Here is a 24490-nt window from a genome sequence, read left to right on the forward strand (position 1 = left end):
ATTTTGAATGTCAGTAAATGTTGGCGTTGTATATGAGATTGTGCAGTGAAAGCGCACCAAAGACTTTACTGCATCATTGTGTTCTGTGATTTTTAAGCTGGCTCTTGTAGTCGAGTCCCAAGGGAACAGACATGAGCCTTGTGCTTTAATTGATGCACAAGAACCTGGAACAATTACAAACCCTTACAAAGCATAGCTTTACCAGTGTGATTTTGTGTAGTGCTGTGATATAATCCATTCTAAATGTGCCGGTCCAGTGCTTTGCATGCATCAGGTGCACTTTTAACTCTATTTCTTTCACAAAACTACTTTTGCATGAGAAGCTTAACAATTCTCTGTTCAGCTTTCCCGTTTGGCATTAATCCTTCGAGTCAAATACTTTCTCAGAATTACCTTTCCAAAATGTCTATATTGTGCCCTGTAGTCAGCATGTTCACCTGAAGTCCAGAAATGTCACGCTCTGGACATATTTCTGCCTTGTATTTCTTTACGCTGAACACGATTAAGTAGTGATAGTCTGATGCAATCATGATTCAGTGAATAAAATGTTATATATTCGCTGAATGGCAGGGTGATGCCATTTGCATCTGATTAATGTTCTTTTCCTTTTTTTAAACTCCTGTTTCACAAAGCCTACGCAGGCATTTACGATGGGATTTCCACCCAGGGCTGGTTTATCGGACTGATGTGTGCCATTGCCTTGCTCACTCTGATGCTGCTAACTATTTGCTTTGTCAGAAGAAATAAAGGAGGAAAATACTCAGGTAAATGGATTTATTGTCCTTCTGCTGTGCTCGCATGCTAATAACAGACATTCTTCAGCCTGTTATCTCTGGAGGCTGCAAAGCCGCAAGCGAAAACATCCAATTAGGATTTGCAGCTTTTGATAAATATCCACGGAATGGGTTCTAATGAATATAAGTGAAACCACGCTCTCTGTGTGAGGCTGTGCAGCGTGCAGGTCAGAGCTGCAGCTCAGGCCTGGATTCTGCTTGTTGGATGTCACAGCGTGTAATGCACCCACAGAGCCATGTCCTTCAGCAAAGGCTCTGAGCCCCGTCTGGCTGGGATATGTGCCCACTTCCTACCTGATAACTGCTGCTTAACAACTGCCATAACTTGCATGAGTAGCCACGCTGCTGAGCATTATGTTTTGCTAAACATAATTCTTTGTTTTTCAAAACAATGAGTAAAGATTTAAGCACGAACACCTAGTGGCTTTTTAACAATTCCGCGATGGCACCAAGCTGTTGGTAGAAGCATGCTTGTTGGGTATGGTCCTTGCTGCTCCTGGGTTAGGCTGTAGGAGATGACAGGCGATTCTCCCATCACGCTTGCAAAATGAGAAATCTGCCACGGAACATGGCATACAGATCTGTGCTTTATTTTATTTGTACAGTGAAAGAAAAAGAAGATTTGCATCCAGACCCTGAAGCTCAATCAATAAAAGATGAAATCTTTGGGGAATATAGGTAAATAGGACCTGTGTTAACAAGCATTTCTGTCTGTTGGGCTTTTGTTTGTTTCCAGACGTCATCATTATTTAGGACATTTTTACAGCATGCAAGTAATGCTATTTTTCATTTTTAAAGCAAACCTGACATGAGCGGATAACAGTAGGGATATACAGGTATATCCAGCACACTGAAATCCGTCCAGATTGGGACAAGTAAATGTTGATGCATCAGTGGTTGTTTTTCACTTTTTTTTTTTTTTAAACATTGTATGAATAATGTAAATATATTGGATAATTTGGGGTCATGCTCTGGTGTGCACTGAAGCCAATAGAAAGAATTCTCTGTCTTCAGTGAGCTTGTAAGAGAGATGGCAAGAAAAAATAGAAACAACCAACTGAAAAATATATCATCTCACTGCAGAAGTTCTGTAGGAGAACTGAAATTATCACTTTGGCTGAATCAAAATAACTAAAGCTGTCAATATTTCTATTTAACCGTGGTATGAAGAAAAATATATTATTATAAAAGCCATGCTGGAACACTGCTGCAGCTGGCCTTAAAGACGTAACATTTCTGATGAAATCCCACTTATATATACTACATTATTTGTACTGGAATATTTTTTTTCTGCATAATTTCATCTTTATTTAATTTTTAATGCTTTCTAATGGGACAAATAATTAGAAAGGTAAGAAAGTCCTGAGGTTAATCACTTTGACCTTTCCCCTACCCCCCAAAACTCCAAGTTTGCCTTTTTTTATAAGTAGAAATATTGTTGCTGTATAGATTATGTGTGTAATTGATTATATGCTGAAGAGGTTAAGTTTAGGTGTGGTTGAGTTGAAGTTCAAATGTGTTTTTCTGTCGTTCCCCATATAACATTACCAAAGCTTTCAAACTGGATTAGCACTAGCAAGGACTAGTTCAGAGCCATAATTTTATGCTTTTAATAATCTTTCAATTTCCCTCTCCTCTTTGTGTTTGATTATTTTTGAGAATTGAAATTATATTTAGAACATGATAGATTTATTTACAATCCTGATGTCCCCTTCTCTTCATTCAGCCCCTACAGAGCCAGGCAGGGCTCTGCACTTGGGGGCTGCAGCGAACTGGGGGCTCGTTGCCGTATGCTATGAGACTTCTCTCCATATCTATGATAGGCTTCACCAGCATTTGTTATTGAGCAAGCCACCTGCAAAATCTGAGTTTGTAGGATGTTAACAGTGGCCCTTCATGGAACTGTTTTCTCAATTGTTTAGAAATAAGTAAAGGTATGGAGGTTGGCGGCCTGGCCTGCAGAAGGAGGTTGGAGCTTGATGATCCTTGAGATCCCTTCCAACCCAAGCCATTCGATGATTATATGATGATTCTAAAGATCAATGGAAAGTCAGTCAGTCAGTAGAAGTTAGGCTGCTTTGGTTATTCTTCTGCATTACCAATAGAATGAATAGGTAAATTATTATTTTTTTTTCTTTTCAATTTTGGTGATGGATTTGTCCGTTCACCCCTCAAAATACCATTGAACAAATGCAACATTTGAGCAGATTAATATGTTCTTAATTCTGTTAATCAGAAAATCATGCATATGGCATTCAGGCATAACCTAGACCAGAGTAGATGAACGGTGTGAGATGCGCTGCACCAAAGAGGACTTGGGTTGCTCTGAATGTACAACCCACAGAGAAATGTTTCCTTTGCTCTTCCCTCCTGCCGCATTCTTCACAGTAAAAGAGTCGTTTCAGTGCATGCAATCAAAAGCTAGATTTTTGGAAAGGCGTTTCTTTGTTTTGTAGTGACAGCGATGAAAAGCCGCTGAAAGGCAGCCTGCGGTCCGTTAACGGGGACATTAAAGCCACCGAAAGTGCTGATAGCCTGGTAGATTATGGAGAAGGGGAGCACGGGATGTTCAATGAAGATGGTTCATTTATTGGAGCTTATTCTGGATCTAAGGAAAAAGGATCAGTCGAAGGCAATGGGAGCTCTACAGCAACTTTTCCTCTCCACGCATAAAATTCTAGTGAGAAGGTTGATGTTTAATTGTGATATTTATATTGATCAGTACTCCACAGTTACCAGAAGGGATTGGAAGCAGGTTGCCAACTGAGCAAGACTGACATCAGGTAATTGGAAAAAAAAGTCACTGCCACTAAGAGATGATTTTTGAGACTTTTCCATCCTAATTTGTAGGTATTTTCTTCTAATTGAAACAAAAGAAAGCATTCTTTACTGTACAAAATACGTCAGTCTTACCAAAACAGAGTTTCTCAGTGTCACATACGTATGATTAACTGCTACTCCATGTTTCTTACGTTTGTAATGCCGTTCTCTGTATAGTATTATTTTTTTCCTTCTGTGGCTGTTGTCACTTTGTACATACATTTATGCGTGGTATTCCCTCGTGTATCATGATCTCAGTATTACAGAGGTCAGAACACAGCAAGGAAAGTGAGCAAAAGTGCAGGGTACTCTGCATAGTGGCACAATGCATCCTACTGAGAAAAATGATATTTTAAAACACTGGAGAAAAATATTCCCTATATTGTATAATATTTTCGTACAGGCATAAACTCCTTTGATTATGATACTCTAAAATTGTTCTAGTGGTTACAGCTGACTGCAATTACCAGTGCAACTTTCTCTGCAGAAAATTTGCTCTCAGAAGATGAAGCTCTGGCCTTGTGGATGATCTGTCCAGTAGCTGGCACTATTTCCTTAAATAAGTTAAGCTGCAGTAACTTTCCTGTGGCAAGGTGAAACAGGGTTCCCATCCACCATCATTAGAAGGAATTTTAATTTGTTTTCCTCAGTCTCTGCAAGCTGCATTTCTAAGCAAAGTGCTTTGTCTGTCTCATATCTGTATATTTGTGTGCTAGCATACATTTCATGGAGATGTTGTACAGATGATATTAATAGTGACACAAGTGAAAATCAGCCTTGTTTTATTTTGAAATGAGACGTGTTGCTAGCATGGGTCTGTATAGCTGTGTAGGAATAGAATTGCTTCTCAGTATGACTTTCAACCAGCAAAACAGGATTTCAGCAGAGTTGTGTGTATACCAGTCATATAAGTCATCTTTTTAGTATCCCATAAAATAGATCTACCTGACTTTCAAAAAGTTGTTTATTTTCAAATTATTTGTTGTTAAATAAACAGAAGCAAAAGCAAAGAGAAAATACTACAGTACAGTTTCTTTATATTGTGTTTGCTGAGTGCTGGTTTAAATCTGGTTCTGTTCTTTGCCAGTGCTTCCCATGACTAAATCAGCAATGTTGCCCAGCACGTTTTTTTTTTGATCTTTTTGTATTGGAACCTCCTGATCTGCTTCTTAAAACATTTGTATTTTGAAACATGCTTATTTGAGTTGACTGTTAATATTGCTTTATTACTTTTTCAACTTACAAGTCATCATCGCTTCAATTAAAATATTTTTGGAACAGTTATTCAAGGAGGTCCTGAAAGCCATTTTATGTCATGGTATTAATTAGGCAAATATCCCTGATGGCTCCTTCATGGTCTCCCTTACTTCAGTGGAAGAAAGAAAGGAAGCAAGAATTACTCAAATGATTACGGGTTTACAGACAACCCCCACAACTAAAGCTCTGTTGGTTGTGCACAGAAGTGCACTTTCCTAACGATGGAAGGGCCATGGACTACAGGCAGCTACTTGTGCATTGTTTCTGAACACAGGAAAGGGCTTTGGTGCTTGATGTTCCTGTCTATCCATTCCTCATTTATTTGTTTTGCATTTTGCTTCTAAGGACCTTTCCTGCAGCCTCTATTTTGACAAAGCCAGCTGTGTTGCCATATGTGTGAGCAGGATGAGCAGGATTCTGTCAGAAACAGCCCCCAGTCCATATCCATTAGCCCTGTGTTGTGAAGGACTTGACCAAGTCATTCACTTTTTTATTACTCATAAAGTTTTCTATTTTGTCTTTCACTCAGTCTGAATAATGAAGAAATCCAAAGTCATCAGCATGTTAAAAAAAAAAAAAAAAAAAAAAGCTTCATTTAAGAAGTAGGGAGCATAAGTGGAGAAATGTGAAAATGGGCATCTTGTCTACAGAGCCAGGATCTTTATCTGCTGTAGCCTGAGAGCTGATGAGGCTTGTGGCAGTTTCTGTTGGAATCGTTTTCTGGTTTAAATGTGTTTCCTCTAGGAATCACCTGCTCACTGGCTCAGGCTGCTGCATTGGTTTGTTTTCTGTCATTTTCATTGATCGTGTTGTGTTTTACATGGAGATATTTCAGCCCACAGTGAAGTTCCAGCTGCATCTCAAATGGTTCCTCACTTTCCTTTCCTAGCATCCCCAGCTTCACAGCTTCCTGAACCCCTCTGGGTGTTACACCTGGAGGACATTGGCAGTGTCCTTAGGCAAAGATGCTCAAGGTATGGATGTCTGAGGGATGCAATCAGGGTAGGCACCCCACAGGACTGCATCACTGTCCCTGTGCAGAGCTTGGGAAGGGCTGAAGCAAGCAGCGTTCCCAGCAGTGGGGTTTTCTCACTCAGAGTACCACTGAAGGCCTGCCTGGGGCAGGGGGTTTGGAGCTTCATGATCCTTGAGTCCCTTCCAACCCAGGCCATTCTGTGATGCCACCTGTCAGCAGCCACAGCTCTGTGTTTTTTTGTGTTGTGGGTTGATGCAATCTACCAAACTCATTGTCCTGGAAAACACCTATGTTAAACAGACACAAACTTCAAATCGCATTAGAGAGTGTCGGCTTATCGAAGAATGAATAAATCCCCTGTGCTATCACTTGCTCTGCTGCTGCTAAGCTGTTTATGACATTCCTGTGATGTGCTACTCATCTATGCTTGGAATGAGTGCTTTTTCTATTAAAATTTTAATTCCGATCCTTAAATCTTAACGTTAGTGTTTCATTGTGCCTCAGGGCCTAAAAATCACACAGTGACAAAAAGATGTGCAGTGGAATTTGTACAGTGTGCACTGACTTTTGAGGAATATACCCAATGAATATTAAACAAATGGCTGAATCTCCCAGGGAGTCTCGCTCACATGAATGTTTTTCTCTTTTCCAATCATTTATTTCCCCCTCTCTTTTGTTTTTTGTTTTGTTTTGTTTTTTTTTTTTGGACAGGAGGCCATGCAGCATATAGCAGTTCTGCTCTGGCCAGGGGTGTTTGTTAAAAGGGGGTGAGGGAGTCGGGATGACCAGTGCATGAGCCTGCAGGCAGTGTCAGGCAATTAGTAACTGTGGGTTCCAGGGCTTTTTGGTTACAGCTGGCTATCCTATGCCGTTGCTTTTTGCTGCAAGAGGAGAAATGACACTTTCAGATTTTATATCCGTGCCAGTGTGGAATGCAGTTTTATCCAGCAAGGAGAGGCATTTCCCTGGATGCAGGAATGACTTGTGGCCTTAAGCAGCCCGCTATGGAGCAAGAGAGGTATGGATGTTTTTCAAAAAGTGGTCAGGATTTGACTGTGTGTAAGATAAGCAAATAAAATCCTTTTCTCCTAACTAACGGGGAGCACACACCCTTGAGAAGTGAGCAAATAATTGAAGAAAACAACTTTGTGTGCAAGCAGTGCTGGTGAGCTGTTTGGAGTGCATCATTGATTTGGTATGGGTTGCAATTTCAGTCCTAAGATCTTATTCCATGTATGGATTATACAAAAAAAATGGCCAAATCTGGGGACGTGGTCTCCAGAAGTTCTTTTTTCTTTGCCACTCCTCAGCAGTGGGCTGCATACAGGGCTGGGTCCTCAGCAGGAGCAGGGTTAGAAACCATGCCTGGAAATGGCATTTCACTCGGGATTAAAATGTCTGCATGTATAGTAAGCATAAAATCTTCTCCGTTATACAAGTTTTAAATGGATTCAAATAGCGTATATCATTTAATGATTTATGATTTTTATTCTGTTGTGGCCTTATTATCCCAATTTTAATGAGCAGCTCTTTATTCTGATGACTACTTCCATTGACTTAATAGGTTAAATGCAGTGCACGAGAGGTTTTCAGGTCAGTAGTCGAGGTAAAAACAAGTGCTAGCACAATCTTTATATACTAAGGATTATCTTTTTCTTTTTTTTTTTTTTTTTTTTTTTTTTACAGTAATTTCACATGTACTTTTGTAAACTAAAGTTAAAATAGCATTCACTTCTGAAATCTCATCATAATTTCTTATAGCCACTATCTTTCAGGTGTGTGGTAAGTCTAGATTAGTTTAAGTACCTGGAAGAACAGATATTAAAAATGCGTACTTATAGTTCTTCATGGCAAGAGAATTTCCTTTCTTTGACAACAGATTGAGCATCAGTTGCATCCCTTCAAATGTTCAGCATCCCAATATATGGCAAATAGCAACGTTGGAGTACCAGTATGTGTTAACGTTGCAGTTCTGTATCTTTCATGTGCAAGTTCCAACCACACAATGAGATGAGTGAGTTCCATGCTCTGTGCTGGTTTTTCAGCTGCCATGCAGAAAACAATACATGGGTTTGAGCCAAAGCATCCTCTGTTTCTTTTCTTCATTATTATTACTTTAAACAACACATTGTAATTTCATGAGAAAAGATCAAAGCAAATGTGGTGTCACCATTACGATGTTCCTTTATGAGCTAAATGTTAGTGTGCATTGATTAAAGTTTAGAGAACTGTGTTGTACCGTAGTGGCTGTTTGTATCATGCATATGTGCACGTATGATTTTAAAATATATTTTCATTTTACATGAAATTCAACTTTGCTAATAAAAGTTTGACTTGGTGTAATCTTCAAAAGCCTTAGCTGCAATCAGCAGATTTGGTTTGTTTGTTTTTGGGTAGCACAGCTGTGCTGGCATTTGCTCCAGGCTCCATCTATAGTGTTGGTGGTGCAGTGATTCTATGGGGGCTGTGGGGCACCACATATGGACAGACAGACCTGACCACCCAGCAGGGTGAACCTGAACCCAAGGGCCTCACTTCATAGCATGATATTTTCCTCCCAATCCTCAACACAATGGGATTTTTTTGGTTTTACATTGACTCTGCAGGGGTGTCAACAAGGCAGCACCTGGAAGAGCAACACCACTGCTATTGAGGAGTCACTAAAAGTCATCAGACAAATCTGTGGCAACTGATATTGCTACAAAATCAATTTAAAAAGGAGAAAAAAAAAAGAAGTCGTTAATAGAAATGTTAAAGATTTAATCTGTGCTCAGGTGTGAGATGTGAGTTACACAGCAATCCCTGGCTTCCAACCCTGGGGTGTTTACTGTGCTCTCATGAGAACAGTTCTCTCAGGAAAAGAAATGCTCTCGTGCTTCCCTGCTTCGCCTTAGCAAGATTTCAGGACTTTTCTAATGCTTTCTTCACCTGGCAACCCTCCTGAATGGATTCTGTGTAGACACAGAGCAAGCAGAGCTGTGCTAACAAGCGTTCACCTTTCAGGAAGGTATCAAGGGCATTCCACATCTTTATTATTATTATTCATATTCTGGAATAATGAGATTTACACTGTTCCTAATAGCATAATGGAGAAAGAAGTCTCACAATCATGTGGTTCACTGGAGGGAGAACGAAGCAGCGAGGCTGGCACTGCTGCAGACGTTGGAGGAGATAACATGTTGGTATTTTGCTCTTCATACCAAACTGGCACTATTTTGAGAGCAGAGCATTTTTTCTAACAATCAAATCTTTTATTATTTTCCTCGATAGTACAATAAAATGTCATTATTTTGGGACTTTTGCCACCTGCTGGAAATGGAATTACAGCAATGTACTTCGGACACCTTGGGGAAATGCCACTGGTCTCACTCATCAGCCCTGCTGCCCAACGGGTAAGCACTGCAGGTTTGTAAGCTCATTCACCAAGAGCCACAGGTTGTTTCTGTCATGCTCCAACCCAGTGCCTTGGGTTGATGCGATGGTTGGACTTGATGGTCTCAGTGGTCTTTTCCAACCTTAATGATTCTAACGTTTCTGAGCCATTTGAGACTTTGAAATAAAGAAAAGGGAGAGGAGAACCAATCCACAGGTTTGAAGTTTGCACGCAAAGAATGCTTGTGACAAGGGGGAATGTCTGCCTATGATTGTCTGGAGTTCACAGGACTCCAGGGCTGTGTTTAACTCTTTTGGTTGTGGGTTGTTTCAGCTGGGAAAAAAATTAAATGGGCCCCAATGCAGAAAAGTCACCAAGCATGATTCCTGTTCTACTGAGAGTTTTAGATTTCAAAAATCACGCAAAAAAAGCCAACCCTAAACACCAAGAGCACAAACCTAATGGTTCCAGCAGCAGAGGTGGATGCCTGCATTATTCAGATGCATGGGACTGTGACAGTGCCTCTAGCTTTCAAAATGGAGTTTGTCTGAATGAGCAGACCGTTTTCTGACTAATTTTGGCAAATTCATAAAAATGAGTTCCTCAATCCTATTATTTATGAATGTAAATTTATCTACATCCCTCCCTGCCAGATGTTTTCTCCCATCTGTGATTTAAGTTTCCACATAAGGAAAAGAAACTTTTAAACTCGACCGGCTCATTTCATCAGCCTGTTATCAGTGCCCATTGTATTTTCAAGTTTCTGTCAGTTTGATGAGACAGAGCAGAACCTTTTCTTCGTATAATAATGATAATAACTGCTAAAAACCGATGGATTTTTTGCTGCAGTTGAAAATACAGACTAATTCTTGCCATAATTATCAAGTCTTTAAATGGTAATTGCACACTGTTGCCATCTATCTGCTGTCAAATTTATTTCAGTAATTGACCTCCTAGTCCAGGAATTAGAGACAGCCTTTGATTATTGGCTCAATTAGTCTTGAAGCAGCACGTCTCTTTTTATTCTTCTCTTTTCTTCGGGGGTGGGCTGTGTGTGTTATTTTAGTTGTCCAGGCAGCTGAGGAAGGTGCTAAGAATGTTCTTATCATCGTCATTTTCTGACTGTATTTGTGCAGTCCCACTGTATGCAGTTATACTGAGGTTTGGGGTGAGAAAATATTGAGTGGTTTTGTGGTTTTTCCTTAGTTTCACCATGTTGTGATGCTTTTCTTGGGCAAGGGAATGAGCTGTACTACAGCAGCAAAGCCCATTGGCTATGTTCTGGCAAAAGTCAGCAGGTGGGCTATTCCTGAACGCTCCCAAATAGTCCAAATGGAGCTGTTGCTATTGGGCTGAGTGCTACTCGGACCTTTTGTTGCAAACATGCGTTTTTACATATGAATTGTGTTGCTCCCCTGCTAAAGGACCGTGGTTGGGAGCTGGGGCCCATAAGGGAAGATAAGAGGACTGAAGTTCTTGGGTGGTAAATTCCAGGTGCTCACTATTTGATAACTGTTGTTTAATTATTTTATTTTATAAAAGGAACCAGTGCTCCTATGGGCCCAATGCAGAGTTCCACATTCTGCTGTTATCCCCAATTCCTTCCGTTCTTTGCCAGTGGGAGCAGAAAAACAAGTGTTGCTGTGGTTACATGGGGGAAATAGGCAGATGTTGCAACTCGCATGATGGCTCTTCCAGGAAATGCTTCAAGATAATTACAGGCAGCAATTGTGCCAGGGTTATTGCTTGTTCCTGTGTCTCTTCAGATAATAACTTTTGTAACCTCCTTGACTGTGCCCTCTGGAAGGATTTGAGGACATACTGATTGTAGGAAACCACCTGAGATTATTATTTCCCTGCCTCTTCTCCCTCCTGGAGTGTAAGAAGCCTTCTCCCTACCTCAATAATGTCTATCTCTTGCCTCCAGTGCTCGAATCTTAAGTGCGTTTCAGCATCTGCTTTTTGTTCTCGAAACTTCAGCTGCTTTTTTTTGCAGTCCAGCTCTGAAACTCTTGTTTAAAAGCAGCAACCTGACCTGTGCAAGTGCTTATTATCCAATTTCTCTATAGGAGCAGGTGTATTTCAATATTACCCTTCACTGTCTCTCCAGATGTGTGCACCTGCAGCTCAGTCCTAACTGTGCAGAGCATCTTCTGAGTGAGCAGCAGATTTCCAGACAGATCTGCCTCCTTGCAGCTTCTGCAGGTGTGGCCAGGCAGGACATATGGGGGCAGGAGGTCATTGGGGTGCGTTCTCCTCCAATGTTCCCATAGTGGTGGGACTGGGGCCCAGCAGGATGGCCTGGGAACGAGGACCCTGGAACTGATGTGTGACACAGAGGTCTGACCTGGCCGAGGTTGGGAGAGTGGATTCTCAGTGGATGCTCCAACCAATGGTTGGGCAGTAACATTCACTTATAAATATATATTTTTTAAATCCTATTGCAAGAAATCTCCTCCATTCTTTTTTTAACATTAGTTGCTCTCCTTGAAAAAGCTTTGTTGAAGCACAAGCCTTAAGGCATTTCCAAAGCACACCGAGCTGCAGGGTTTCCTCTTTACTAGGATCGAACTCCTGCTGTGGTTGCAAAGGGGTGTGCCCAGGTCCCTCCTAAGGTGTTTGTAGGGAGTCTGAGCATCACTCACGAGCTTGAGAAATCAGCGGTGGAAACACCATCCCTTCCAATCTGTGAGAACTGGCCTTCAGTCAGTTCATTCATTATGTTATTAAAAAAGCATAAACAGGCAGGGAATTCAGAATCCCCCCCTCTCTGTAGTTCAGACATCGTATCAGAGTTGCCAAACATCTTTTCTTTCCCCCCGCACAAAGCAACAAGCCTAGCTGCTTCTCTGAGACTATTCATTTTCACCACATCAGGAACTTATTAATTCTTGATGAGAATTCAAGCATTAATCAATTCTTGATTGAGTTCTCCCCGGAGGGAAAGAGGAGAAACTGGGCCAGATTTGCCTTTTGGCTGCTTTGAGTTCTGCCTCTGACTGAACACACATGGCAACACTGGTATAATCAGTCTGCTTTGCTTCTGCTCCATATCAAATGCATCTTCACAGCTAACTCTGAAGACAATCTCCTTGCTACAGGAAAAAGCTGTCTGATGAGAAGAAAGTGGCTGAGCCCCTCCAGTGCTTTTACCTCTGCAGAACTCCTGCAGCAGCCACAGCAGGAATTGGAAAGAATGGCCTGAGGGCTGCTCTGATGGAGGTCAGGTGTGCACACAGCAGCCAAGGCATAAAATATATATATATATATATACACACATATAAGTGTATGTATATGTGTATATATATCTGCATATATATATATGTACAATGAATATATATATAAATTTATCTTTATATATATATGTGTGTGTGTCTATCTGTCTTCCATAACAGCTGTACAGTGGGACCCATCTAGCAGGTAAGGATGCAGAAAGACAGCTCTGGGAACCCAGCTCAAGCCTGATGAGGGTTAAAGAGCCTCCATCTTTTGCTGTTCTGCAGTTGTGGTCAATGTGGATGCAAGGATGTCTGATTTTTGCAGTGGGGTCTGACATCAACCCCTCACTTGCTGTTAAGAAGTCTTTATATTGAAGCTGTTTGCCTTCATTGAAAACCTTTCAAGTATGCTGTCTGCATTTAATATAAATCATGTCAGATATTCAATCTGAGATTTCCTCATGGTTTGATTTAGTCATGGTATACTGAGGAATTTACATTTAGATTTATACAGCTGACCCACTTCCTTGAAACTGTTTTGCAGAAGAAGGAAGTTTCCCCCTGAGATTTGTAGGGCTGTTTAGATAAATTTTACTTGACAGCTCTATGTCATTTATTTTATGACTCTCTTGCAATGAATTAGAAATAATTTACCATTGTTCTAAAGATTTGCCCTATTTTCATAGAGACCCAAACATCCTTTATTTTTCTTACACTTCTCATGAAAAATAAAATGTGATGACTTCAATTCAAGGTGAATTAGACATGGCACAAGCTCTGATGTGATGCATACAAGATATTGAATTTGAGCTGCACTTTCATTGTCGGTTTGTGTATCTCTCAACTCAGCAGGGTGGATTTCTTTTATGTTTTTTCCCCAATAAGTTTGCTATTGTTTCCTCTTCAGAAGAGGCCTTCTTCCTCCTCTTTCTTTCTCCCTCCTCTTTCTTCCTCTCCTTCCTTCTTTTTCCTCTTTCTGGCAGTGAGCTGCTGGTTGAGGTAGTGGCACGTATGGAGGTTTGGGTTTTATGAACTGCTCTCCAATCCCTCTGGAAGAAGAGGACCTTTTTTCCAACCCTCTCAGCTATGCAGTGTGAGTAGCAGAGTGCAAAGGGTAGAAAATAGCTTTAAAAAAAGGTCAGGAAGAGACTGAGGGAGCACTTCACATGAAGATGTCAGCAATGAAATGGAGATTCATCAATTCTAGTGCCCTGTATAAACAGACAAGAGGAATTGTAGCCGGTCACTTATGACCATGTAAATTTAATTAAATTGGTATTGCTTGCAGGAAATATAGAGTATTGAATATAACAATTAGTGGCTCTTTCTGCTCTTTTGGAAGAAGGAAGCAAGCAGAAAGCATGTAGAAATGGCACTTAGATCAGAGTGCATTACCCTTGTCAGTCACAGACAATTAATACAAATGAGCCATCAGCGTTTGAGTTCAGATTTTTAACAGCTAAAATACAAGCTGGGGCACTTGGCCATGCCTGCTGGGAAAACAAACCACACAGGATGCTGTTAGCTGTGTTTGCAGGGTGGGAGGGTGGTGTGAGTGGAGGACAGAGCTGTGGGTCATTCCTCCACCCGGAGGGCTCCAGGGATGAGAGAACTGTGGGACTTTCTTAAAAACTGTGGTTGACATTTCCTTGGGTGAAGGTGCAGTGCAACCAGAAGAAGGAAGCTCTTGTGGCAGATCTCATCTCCATGTCAAGAGAGCAACTGATCACTGAACGAGGAGAGAGTGGTTTGTGTGGTGCATGACTTGATTACATCTGATGTGTGCTAATGGGGAAAGTGGTCTCAGTAATTTACTTTTTGTTCTCCAGAAGATCCAGTTACACACAGGTGGATAGAGTAAAACTCCCTAAATTCCTCCCCTCGCCCTTAGCAGAAGAATCAGTATCAGACTGTAATTCAGGTGGTTGGGAATGTAGAGCAGAAAATACGAATCCATAGGGAGTCGGATGGGGTGAGGTAGAGAGTTAAAGGGCATAAGAAAATGTATGGCCAGCAAGTCTAAGCCTGGTTTATAATGTTCTTTAGATAGGACAGGATGGACAAGAAGTGCAACAAGTGCAGCAGGGATTTGCTGTCAGTGCTGCCATCCTCCCTGGCACGGTAATAGTGCTGCCTGGCAGGGGGGGACCGTTTACATCTGGAGTGGTTAAGAGGTGGTTAAGTGACAGCTCATGAAGTTGGGCTCTGTTAAATGGACAAGTCTGGGTAATGGGCACCTAAAATTTTTAAGAGCTGTCTGAGCTACTCTTTGGATCATTAATGTTTATTTTTAATAAGTCTTGGATCGCTAGGGAAACTTCAGTAGGCTGGATGAAAACTCGTGTTCTGCCATTATTTAAAGAGGGCAAATGGGATGACCTGAGTAATTATAGGCCTGTCAGATGAGTATTCAATCAATATGTGTTTCGTACCGCAAAATGTAAGGTCGTATAACCAAGAATAATGAATGTAGCTGATTCCTGCAGGATAGGAGATCTTATCCTGAGCATCACTGTACAATAGGAAGTGGCTGAGTAAGTCTGAGCAGAGCACTGCTCTTTCTCTCTGCTGCTGGGGAAGGCGAGGCAGCGATGCTGCCATCCTGTTCTGCTGCCCACGACTTACGAAGCCAGCTGAAAATTCAGGGGAGTTCAGGGAAAAATTAGCAGAGTAATTAAAGGGTTGCAGTTCAGCCATATAGAGCTGGCACTATATTGGAGCTGCAGGGGAAAGGCAAAGGATTCTCCAGATGATCTCTAATGATTCATAATGGTGGCAGAAAATGGAGTGGCTGCAGCTTGGACTTGGAGAGCTCAGGATAAAAACAGCCTGCATCAGGCTTATTAATTATTGAGCATTTAAATTAGCATTGCAGCAAATTTCTCCACTGGATTTCTCTGTAATAATCTCTATTTGTTTTATAAAATTATCTTCCCTTTGAACTGGGAATGACCTTGGCTGGTCTGTTCTGGGCTGCAGCTGATGGCCACAAAGTTCAGAAGAGCTTTGCTGGTGACTTTGATGGGTTTTGTCATGGGATCAGTGCATCTTGTTTTGAACAGTCAAGGGAATAAGAAATGTACATCTGCAACAAAATGGGAAATTGGTAGTCAACCCTTCAGGTTGACAGGGTCTGCTTGACCACCAGGCTCAGAGGCGATGCCTCCATAAGCTCCTCTATTGTTTGTAGCTGTCTAAATGCAGGCTACAAGGCTATTTTTGGAAGGCACAGTGTAAATCTACCTTGACTCCTATTTTTAGCATCTTCACTGGAGGTCGGAATGCACAGGTATCTGCAAACTCTGCAAAATCTAAAAATATTTTCCAGGTGTGGCATTTTCTCAAGTACTGTGGAACATCCATGATCCTCCCAGTTCTTAAGGTGCTGCTGAAATCCTGCATGGCCCAGATTCCTTTCTAACTTCCTTTCATCGCTAAATTAATTAATTCCATTAGTAACACTACCTGCCCTGTGTTATTTGTTGAATCTTCTGTACACTGTACAATATGATTTGTGCATTTATGATGCATTTACAAAGTTAAAAATAATGTTAAAATGACAAAAGCAAATAAAATAAAGTTAAAAAATAACCACCTACATCTTTATTAAAAAAAAAAAAAAAAAAAAAAAGGAAGGTCATAAATGTCACGAGAATCCCACAGTCCTGGAGGTACTTTGGAAGAGCTTCTGAGATTGCAGAGTAAGACTACTGTTTGGATACAACTATCCTGATTTTCCACCTGAAGGTAAGGAGAAATGGGAAAAAAAAAAAAGCATCTCTCTTAGGAGTAAAGGTGCGTTTGACAAATTTCATCATTACTACATATATTTAAGTATTATTATTATTTATTTTTTTTTTTTTAAGTGAAATTTTCATTTGGAGAGCACATATGACATTTGGGTTTGGAGTTTAAATCAATACCCTCCATTTTTGAAAGATCAAAACTAAATGAAGTCCTTCAAACCTTTCACTGGGGAAAAATACAGGTCTCACATTTTGTAGAACACTTCCCCTCTCTTTTTCACCTTTCTCCCCCGGGTTTTCTACCATCCATTTAATTCTTGGGCAGATGAAGTTTAATATTGATATTTCTCAAAAAATAGGCCAATATTTGTCTCCTCGATCTAGCTACTCATAAAAAACACTTCAGGAGGCTGAAGTCCCTTGGTGCAACAGACAATCATCCCAGTACAGGGCTGTTCTGAAGGTATGAATGCTCAGAACAGCTTTGACAACCCATTCATCTCCCCCTGCTGTGCTGAGGTTACACCTTGCTGCAGTCTCCAGAATGTATTTGTTTCCAGAACTTCACTTTCACAGACTTTCTTTGACTTTTCCTATCCTTCTCTTCCTTCCAAATTGCAGTTTTTCTCCTTCCTTTCAGACAGCAAAACTTTGCAACTTTGCTTATTCATCGTGTTCGTAAGATTGTTAAAATGTTTACTGGAGATCTTCATACTCAGAATGTTTGCATGGAGATCTACTAGAATTAACATATATCTGGAAGTCTAATTTGGCTCTTCCTCATGACCGGTAAATCAATTTCTGCTTATGTGAAGTTAATGAGCCTGATTATCAATGCTTCTTTGGCTAGTCGATAGAACTGCATTGATCTGGGTGGAACCATGTCAGATTTATAAGTTAATTTCTAATCAACAGGTTCCCACTCAATGGAATATAATTGGTAGAATTGAATCACTTTCAACCCAAAACAATTAACTAACTTTATTTTTCTGAGTATGCATGATTTCTCTAGATCTTAAAGCTTTTTAATGTGTTCCATAAAGGAAATGAACTTTATTGTGTATGTTTTTGTTGGTTTTTTTTTTTTTTTTTTCCCTTATGAAAGCTTTTTTGCTTTTGCCCCTAAAGTACTGACAAAAGAGAGCATCTTTGCAACTGCAATATTGTTTAATGGCATCAGCACTGTTCAGAATATCATTAATTGATATGATATTGCCAGTTGTAGCCAGTTGGAGTTAAAATGGGAAATTCTTTGGCCAGCTGACACGTTGTTCTCTGCTTCCAAGTCCTGAAAAAGATAAAACATAGTGTGTAACTCTTTTAATGCTTTCAAATGTGCTTTCCATAATGAAGCAAAAGCAGAATCAATGAGCAGCCAGCATTCAATTTTTATGAAACATATGGAAGTCACTTTTTTAAAGGGTTTCTAATGAAGTCTTCACTATTGTAATATGCACATATTTTGAGCGTTGTCAGGCTGACTTTCATTGGTGTTAGTGCTAACATATATTAATTGGCAGATGATTTTGTATTACATGGAGCTGTAATTTCATTTAAGGGCTCTGGTTCCTATATGAGTCACTTGGGAGTGAATTATCAGAAGCTTAATATGAAATTTTGATCATATAACCTGATTTGTTCTTTTCTTTAATATCATGTGTACCTGTGAAGAACTATAGCCAAGGGGAACAGATGAAATAGAGATTTCTTAGCAGTGAATATTGACTGATTTTCAAAGGCACATCAGTCGCAGAAGAGCACTGGGAGCCACCTGCAGCATCTCTATGTCATGGCCTTTGAAGCTGTGATATTTTAGAGCTGTAAGTGGAAGATCAGGGGGTAGGAGTGGAGGAATGTGGCTTTGTGTGCTGGTTATCATTAGCGTGTACCAACATGGCACCCTCTGCTGTCTGCTAGGATGAGCTGGGGGGCGCCTCTGTCGAGTTAATATTGTGAAACTTGTGGTCTTCTTCATTGAAAACCTAGCAGAGACAGCAGTCTGGTGCTAGGAGGAGAAAGAGCAAAGAGCAGAATCCCAGCCCTGGGACCCTGACCCAGGCTGATCTGTGCAGCAGGGCCAGCATTGCCTCCAGCTCTTGCTGCTCAAGCAGCATCTCCTGGAGAGCACTGCACAGGTGATGAAAGCACACACGCAGGCAGGCAGCTCCAGCTCAAAGGCTACAGCCACGCTGTTTTTCAGACATTAATATACTCCTTCCATTTTTGTTTTCTCCTGGTTATTATTTTTACTATTGCCATTTTCCCTGGAAAGTGGTAATGACATTCGTACTTCAGTCATTATCAATTGATGCAATCATAGCTTTGAATATTACAGAAGAATTACACTCAGGACAATACCTCTTTGTGACCAGTGTAAATACAAGGAGTCCTATGTAAACACTGTTTAGCTTTCTAACTTGCTGCCTAATGACTTATCTGAGTTGTGCTCTCATTTTCATTCTTAATCAGGATTTAGTACCCACGAATATGAGACAAGGAGGAAATATCAGTTACGTTTTCCCAGTCACTGGTTTCCAATGTTTAGGCTGAAGTATGCTAACAGAAATATTATTGATTAGCTTTCAGGGTAAAAAATTAGGTATGTTTGCACTGATATGTTCAGCATCATTGTCTATTGACTAAACGTAGTAATGATAGATAAGATACAAGTGTGATAAGCATATCTTCTTGTCTGAAGCAATGGCCTTCATTAACTTTAATAATGAAGTAAGTATACTAACACTCCAGTCCTAGAGCCCTTCTGCATAAGATTTGAATCTCACAATCTTACCTAATGCAAGTTTTCCAACGATATATCTTCAGTAAAACATGCCTCATGCTGCTGTGAGAGACAGCTCACTCAGGGAAACAGAGCAGAGAAGGAATTCGCTAGAGCAACTTTGGCAAAGCATGAGAAAAACGCGTCTCTTTCACATTAATAATTCATTGTTGAGTTGATTTTCACAATTGGTTAGAAAATGTGAAAGCCACTTCATTTTCCCAGGTAGCTCTGCTTTCTGAGGTGGTTGTTCTGTGCTTTGGTTGTATGAGATCTTTCTGTGGGTCATTTAAATCACTGCCTTCCAATGTAGGCATGAGTAGCAAGTGTGTGCCTGTGGTGGGCTGGCTGTTGGCTGCAGTGCTGGATGCAGCAATAAGAGCACTCAGATGGATTCTGGCACTTTGTTGGATGAGGGTCCTGTTTCTGAGTCTTTAAATGATGAGCCTTTGTTGAAGGGCTCTAACTCAATTCTGGAGGTATTTGGGTCATTGCTTTGAGACTGCAGTTCACACCAACTCTTCACACCTTAAAAGTGCGTATGTAAGCCCAGCTGATATGTTCACCTTGTGGGGGTATTCGCTGTGTTGCAGTGAGGTTAGCTGGCCCAGCTCCATTGCTTTTGGAATTTCCATGCAGAGGAATTTGGCTTGTTGCTGTGATGAATTAATGGGCCAAAAAGATGAACTGCTTTAATCATAATTGCGTGTTCATGAACCAAATTTCAATATCTCTAAATGCAAGAGATAATAATAATTGCAAAAGTCATATTGCAAAGAGTGACTTCAGTCTCTAAAATCATCCTGAAAAGACAATCCCAGTCAATCAAGTAATTTGTGTGGCTACATAAATATTCCCTGTGTTCCTTAAAGCACTTCTTTTCCTCCTGAAGTCTTCAAATAACGTTTTTATGAGATGCTGTACAAACTAACTACTGTATCTATTCAGAGTATGATAATATCTCCTTGCCTTTGAATGAAATATTCGACCCTTGAGAATCTGGCAGTATCTTTCCTCATACAATACCTGAGAATTGAGAAAGATCTTAAGCTTTATTATGCACGTATAATACTGGTTGGTACCTGTGGGATTATGTGTAGTAACCTTATTTACAGAACATTCAGATGTATTTGCTGAATATACTTTAGGCTAGGACAAGTAGTAACGTGTTTATAATCTCTTTTTCCTGTGAGACCTAATCTGCAAAATATCCCAGAGCTCTTCTCTCAGGCAAAGCATGCACATCTCCAGCACAAGCTGAGCGCAGCTTCATACCGTAACATTTCATGGTACCAGGCATAAAACCTGCACTTGGTGCAACCTAATAAGTCACTCTCCAGGGCTGCGTTGCACCTAAGTCCTTTTTTCTTTTACTAAATGCAAAGAAATTGTAAAGAAATGTAGCTTCTCTTGTAAAACATACCTTGTGGATACTGCAGCCATAACAACACTTCTGTTGAAGCTGGAACAGGGCCATGAATTTTCAGGTACCAGAGAAATCCTTTTGAGACCCAGTGCTGATGAAAAGAGTGAACTTTCTTCCAAAAGTGCACTCCTTCTGATCTGGAAGCAGAACTTCCACTGGTAGAACATTAAAGGAGCTGCTGGCCTCAGATGCACAGCCCAGGGAGGGATTCCTCCTTGGGGTATGGCCACGCATGAGATCATGCCAAAATGGAGACAAGAAGGTTTCCAAATATTTTATTTTTCACCTGATCCTCTTAGGAGTTCCTTTCACAGATAAATAGAATCATAGAATTCTTAGAGTTGGAAGGGACCTCTGAGAGCCATCTAATCCAGAATGTCTCCAGGGATGGGGGCACCAAAACATCACTAGGCGCCCCATTTCAGTGCCTCACCACCCTCACTGTAAAATAATTTTTCCTTATGTCTAAAAATATTCTAAAATAATTGTATTGTATTTCAGATAGAAACATGCAAATGATCGTTCTGGTGGTTTTAGTTATTTTTCTTCATTAAGTGGTTCTTAAGGACCTTGAAAGGAGCTGAAACAGAACCTGCATCCAATCAAAATGATCAGCATTTTGGGGCACTTTTCAATCACAGCATGATCTGCAGTCATTTAATGTAACTTTAGACAACAGAGCTGTTTGGATTATTCCCTGAAGATTATCTGCAGGATCTTAAAGAGCACTTTGGATAGCTCAGAAATCTCAGTACTATATATGTATTTTTCATTACATTCCCACTGCTTTTGTAATGTTTCTAAAGTGTCAGTGTTGGGTACAGTAATAGAAATGGACTTGCAATTTACTTCAGTGAGATAGCAGTGCTGTCTAAGCTAAAATTAAAATAGACTTCACTTATTTGTGGAACTAAATATTTAAATGTGCTCAACAATCGCTCATGCTGAGCATCCATGTTTGCATTTTTTTTTTCCTTGTGCAAATGCCCCCACAGCAGTGTTTTGTGTCAGCAACTAGCCTTGCATTAACAACAGCAGTCCTTCTATCTGTAGTATTATTTAAAGTGAGGTTGAATTATCAGTTGTTCAAGGTAGTGCACTTGTTGGGAAGAAGGTAAATGGGGAGTAGGAAAGGAGAGGTACATGAGCTGCCCGCGAAGCTCACAGCTGGCCTTTGGACTGCTTGTATTCCTGATGTCTCATATTGATTCCTTCCACTTGGAACCTTCCATTTCCCCACGCCCAGCCCATTCCCAATCAGTAGCGTGAGCCGACAGTGGCAGAAGCCTTATTTATTTTATTTTCGTCAGTATCAAACACTACAAATATGGGTAAAAATCAAAGACTTCAACTTTTGGACAAACGGTGCAAATTTTATTCTTAGACTCAGTTGTTTCCCCAGGTCCGCTTCTATGTGCATGGGGAAGCTCCTGGTTGGTCCTGTGCTGGGTAATGTAGGAAGAGCTCTGCAACATCAGTGGACAGGAACTCCATGAAGATGGCGAGGGAAATCTTACCTGAGTTTCCAGAGAGGAAGCCTCATTAAGGGTCACTGAAATGAGCAACATGTCGATGCTTCTCATGAATTGCACTGACATCACCCAGCAGCTTCATTTAAAAGTATGTATCTGCATGAGAGCACATTTTAAACCTGAAGAATCTGTGGTGAATGTGAAGCAGGACATTTAGAAGGCCTACTTCTGTGAAGAGAACAAATTCTCTTGAATTCGTGTCTTTTTTTTTTTTATTATTTTATTTTTAACAGAGATGATCTTTGAAATCTTTTCCATCAGTTCTCTCCACATCCCAATTTGAGCTTTATAACACCCCTCACTGTGCAAGTCTTGGCAGGAAACTTGCCCATCTTGCAGAGCTTTGCATGAATAATTCATTTAAGTGTCATGCTGATTCACAAAAGGTTGGAATATTTCTTTGGAGACAGCATTTAATAGGGTTCTCCCAGACAACACAAAATACATCTTTGTGTGAGTTTCATGGTGCGGTATCTATTAAAAGGTTTTGCACAATCAAGGAGTTAATGAACTGAAAACCCAAACATATGGTCGCCCCTTCTACCTATTTCTTGCCCAGGTTGAAGGATGGAGATGGGGAAGGATGAAGGATGGGGCTGCTGAACTGGGATCAGAAACTTGATTCTGTCAGATCTGAAGGCACAGGCAGAAGTTCAAGAAAATCAATACAGCTCCCGTTTGGCAGCTTATAGTCATGTCTTCATTTGGGTGATACTATATGACAGAGATAGAGAGTGAAGCAGCACTTTGGCTTATTTTCCAACAGAAAAGATACAGTTTCTGCAGAACACTGTTGCTCTGAAGGGCTCCCAGCTGCACTGTGTCCCAGGCATTCTGTTCAACAAGGCGTAGTTTAACCCGTCAGATTGAGGCACATCTGTATTCCAACCCCTCTGAAGAAAGAGCCAGTTCTGTGACAAATTATGGATATTTAGAAGTTAGTGAAGGTTATTGGAATGGAGGATATATATTTTTTTTTCCTTTTGAAGACAACTTTTAAACTGGTTTTAGTGATCACCAGCTCCTCCTTTTTCACAAAAGAATCTCCATTTAAGAGAGTGGTTTGAAGTGGGAAGCCCCTTGGAATCTTTCAAAGAACCTCTGCCCCTTTTTATTTTATTTTTAATACTGCTTTTAGCATTATTACATTATTTAATGGGAAATATTTTTGCTAAAAAAAAAAATGAGTTAAACCCTAACCAGTCAGTGCAATTAGAATACAACATCCCATCAATCTTGTTAATGTTTGAAGGAACAGATTTCCCTGTGTTTTTGGCAGCTTTACAATTGGGATAAAATACTTCGTGTTGCTCAGAGGATGGCAGGCCACCATATTTCCCATAGTTCTATATGCTGTGAAGAAAAATAGCTCTTAAGGGAAATGTTTTTGACATACAATTGGATTTCATTATTAAATGAATTGACCAGGCAATCATCATATTGTCACCATTTCATCAGAAGAATTTGGCATGAAATCTAAATTAGGGCATAAGCTCTTGTTGGTGTTGAAGTGGTGGCACAAGTCAGTAGAGCTGAGTGTAGAGGTTACTGGCCTCACCTTGCCAGCAGTAAGCAAAGATAAGGAGACAGCCAGAGCCCTGTGGGACTTTTAACTGTCATGCTGTGACTTTGCCCTCCACGTTCTTTCAAAGCTGGAGTGAGCTACAAGATTTCTTCCAAGCCTGCACTTTGAAAAGGGATGGGGAGTTTCCTCCCAGGTTTTCACCAAGCAGCACTGAAGCCACCTGCTCAGAAAAATGCACAACTTCTGCCCTTGGAGATCTTCAAGACTGCTAGAAAAAAACATGGCTGACTATGAGAGGGAAAATGATGACCCCCCCATGGCCCACTCCAGCCAAGACCTGTGTGGATCCATGAAACCTTCAAGGTGAGAATCACAAGGGGCTTCATTGAGGCCGTGAGCAACACCCAGTTGTACAGTACAGGATCATGGCAAGTAGATCAGGATCATGAAGTGTAGCTCTTTGACTTTCAGTGCAAAGATGCCAGTAGAGGTAACTAAACAAAAGGGCTGCCTGTGTGCCTAGCTCACCCATCTTGGGGATCTTGTCTATTTCACGGTCAAACTTGCAACTCAACAGACTTGAAGTCTTGCACATTGATTACTGCTGCAATGCCTTGCTACATAGCCATCGCTCTCTGTAGTGCCTTCCAGGGAGCTCACTTAAAGCTTATATAGGTGACTGATATTTTTCAGTGTTTATGAAGTAGTTCTCATAATCGGGATCTAAAATAATGGAATTTCTTAAATTAGCTGATTTTTTTTTGTCCTAGTTATATTTTGAAATTAGTATTGTAATTGCTTTCTCTGCAGACTGTAACTTCATGCGCTCTCACTTATACAGAGGACTATGGATGATGGGTGACTAATGCTGCTTAGTTAGGCATTTTTTAAAAATAAATACAGAATCTGTCAATCCATTTTCTGTCAGAGAGAGAAGCAGCTCCTGCTTTCACAGGCTCTTCCTTCAGGGGATTCTGTCTTGGGAAGTACTGTAATAGGCAGAAGTATGGGTTTTGACTTCTTTGGCAGTTTTCTCTCTGTCCT

The 24490-nt window shown here is 40.6% G+C and overlaps 2 protein-coding genes across 10 annotated transcripts in view; one reads left to right on the forward strand and one right to left on the reverse strand.

Annotated features, from left to right (window-relative positions):
* Positions 1 to 8199, forward strand: part of CHL1 (cell adhesion molecule L1 like) — a 108700-nt gene extending 100501 nt beyond the window's left edge. For all 9 annotated transcript variants that reach the window (XM_052679006.1, XM_052679004.1, XM_052679002.1 and 6 more), the window contains 3 exons: positions 633 to 764; positions 1400 to 1472; positions 3251 to 8199. In XM_052679006.1, coding sequence (XP_052534966.1) covers positions 633 to 764; positions 1400 to 1472; positions 3251 to 3467 — 422 coding nt within the window. In that variant the 3' untranslated portion in view covers positions 3468 to 8199. The remainder of the gene's footprint in view (positions 1 to 632; positions 765 to 1399; positions 1473 to 3250) is intronic.
* The window catches only part of SHQ1 (SHQ1, H/ACA ribonucleoprotein assembly factor), a 1172872-nt gene that overhangs the window by 842169 nt on the left and 306213 nt on the right, over positions 1 to 24490 (reverse strand). The gene's annotated exons all lie outside the window — the stretch shown is intronic.

The sequence above is a fragment of the Tympanuchus pallidicinctus genome, unplaced genomic scaffold, assembly GCF_026119805.1.
Source record: "Tympanuchus pallidicinctus isolate F22 unplaced genomic scaffold, pur_lepc_1.0 scaffold17, whole genome shotgun sequence".
Classification (NCBI taxonomy): domain Eukaryota; kingdom Metazoa; phylum Chordata; class Aves; order Galliformes; family Phasianidae; genus Tympanuchus; species Tympanuchus pallidicinctus.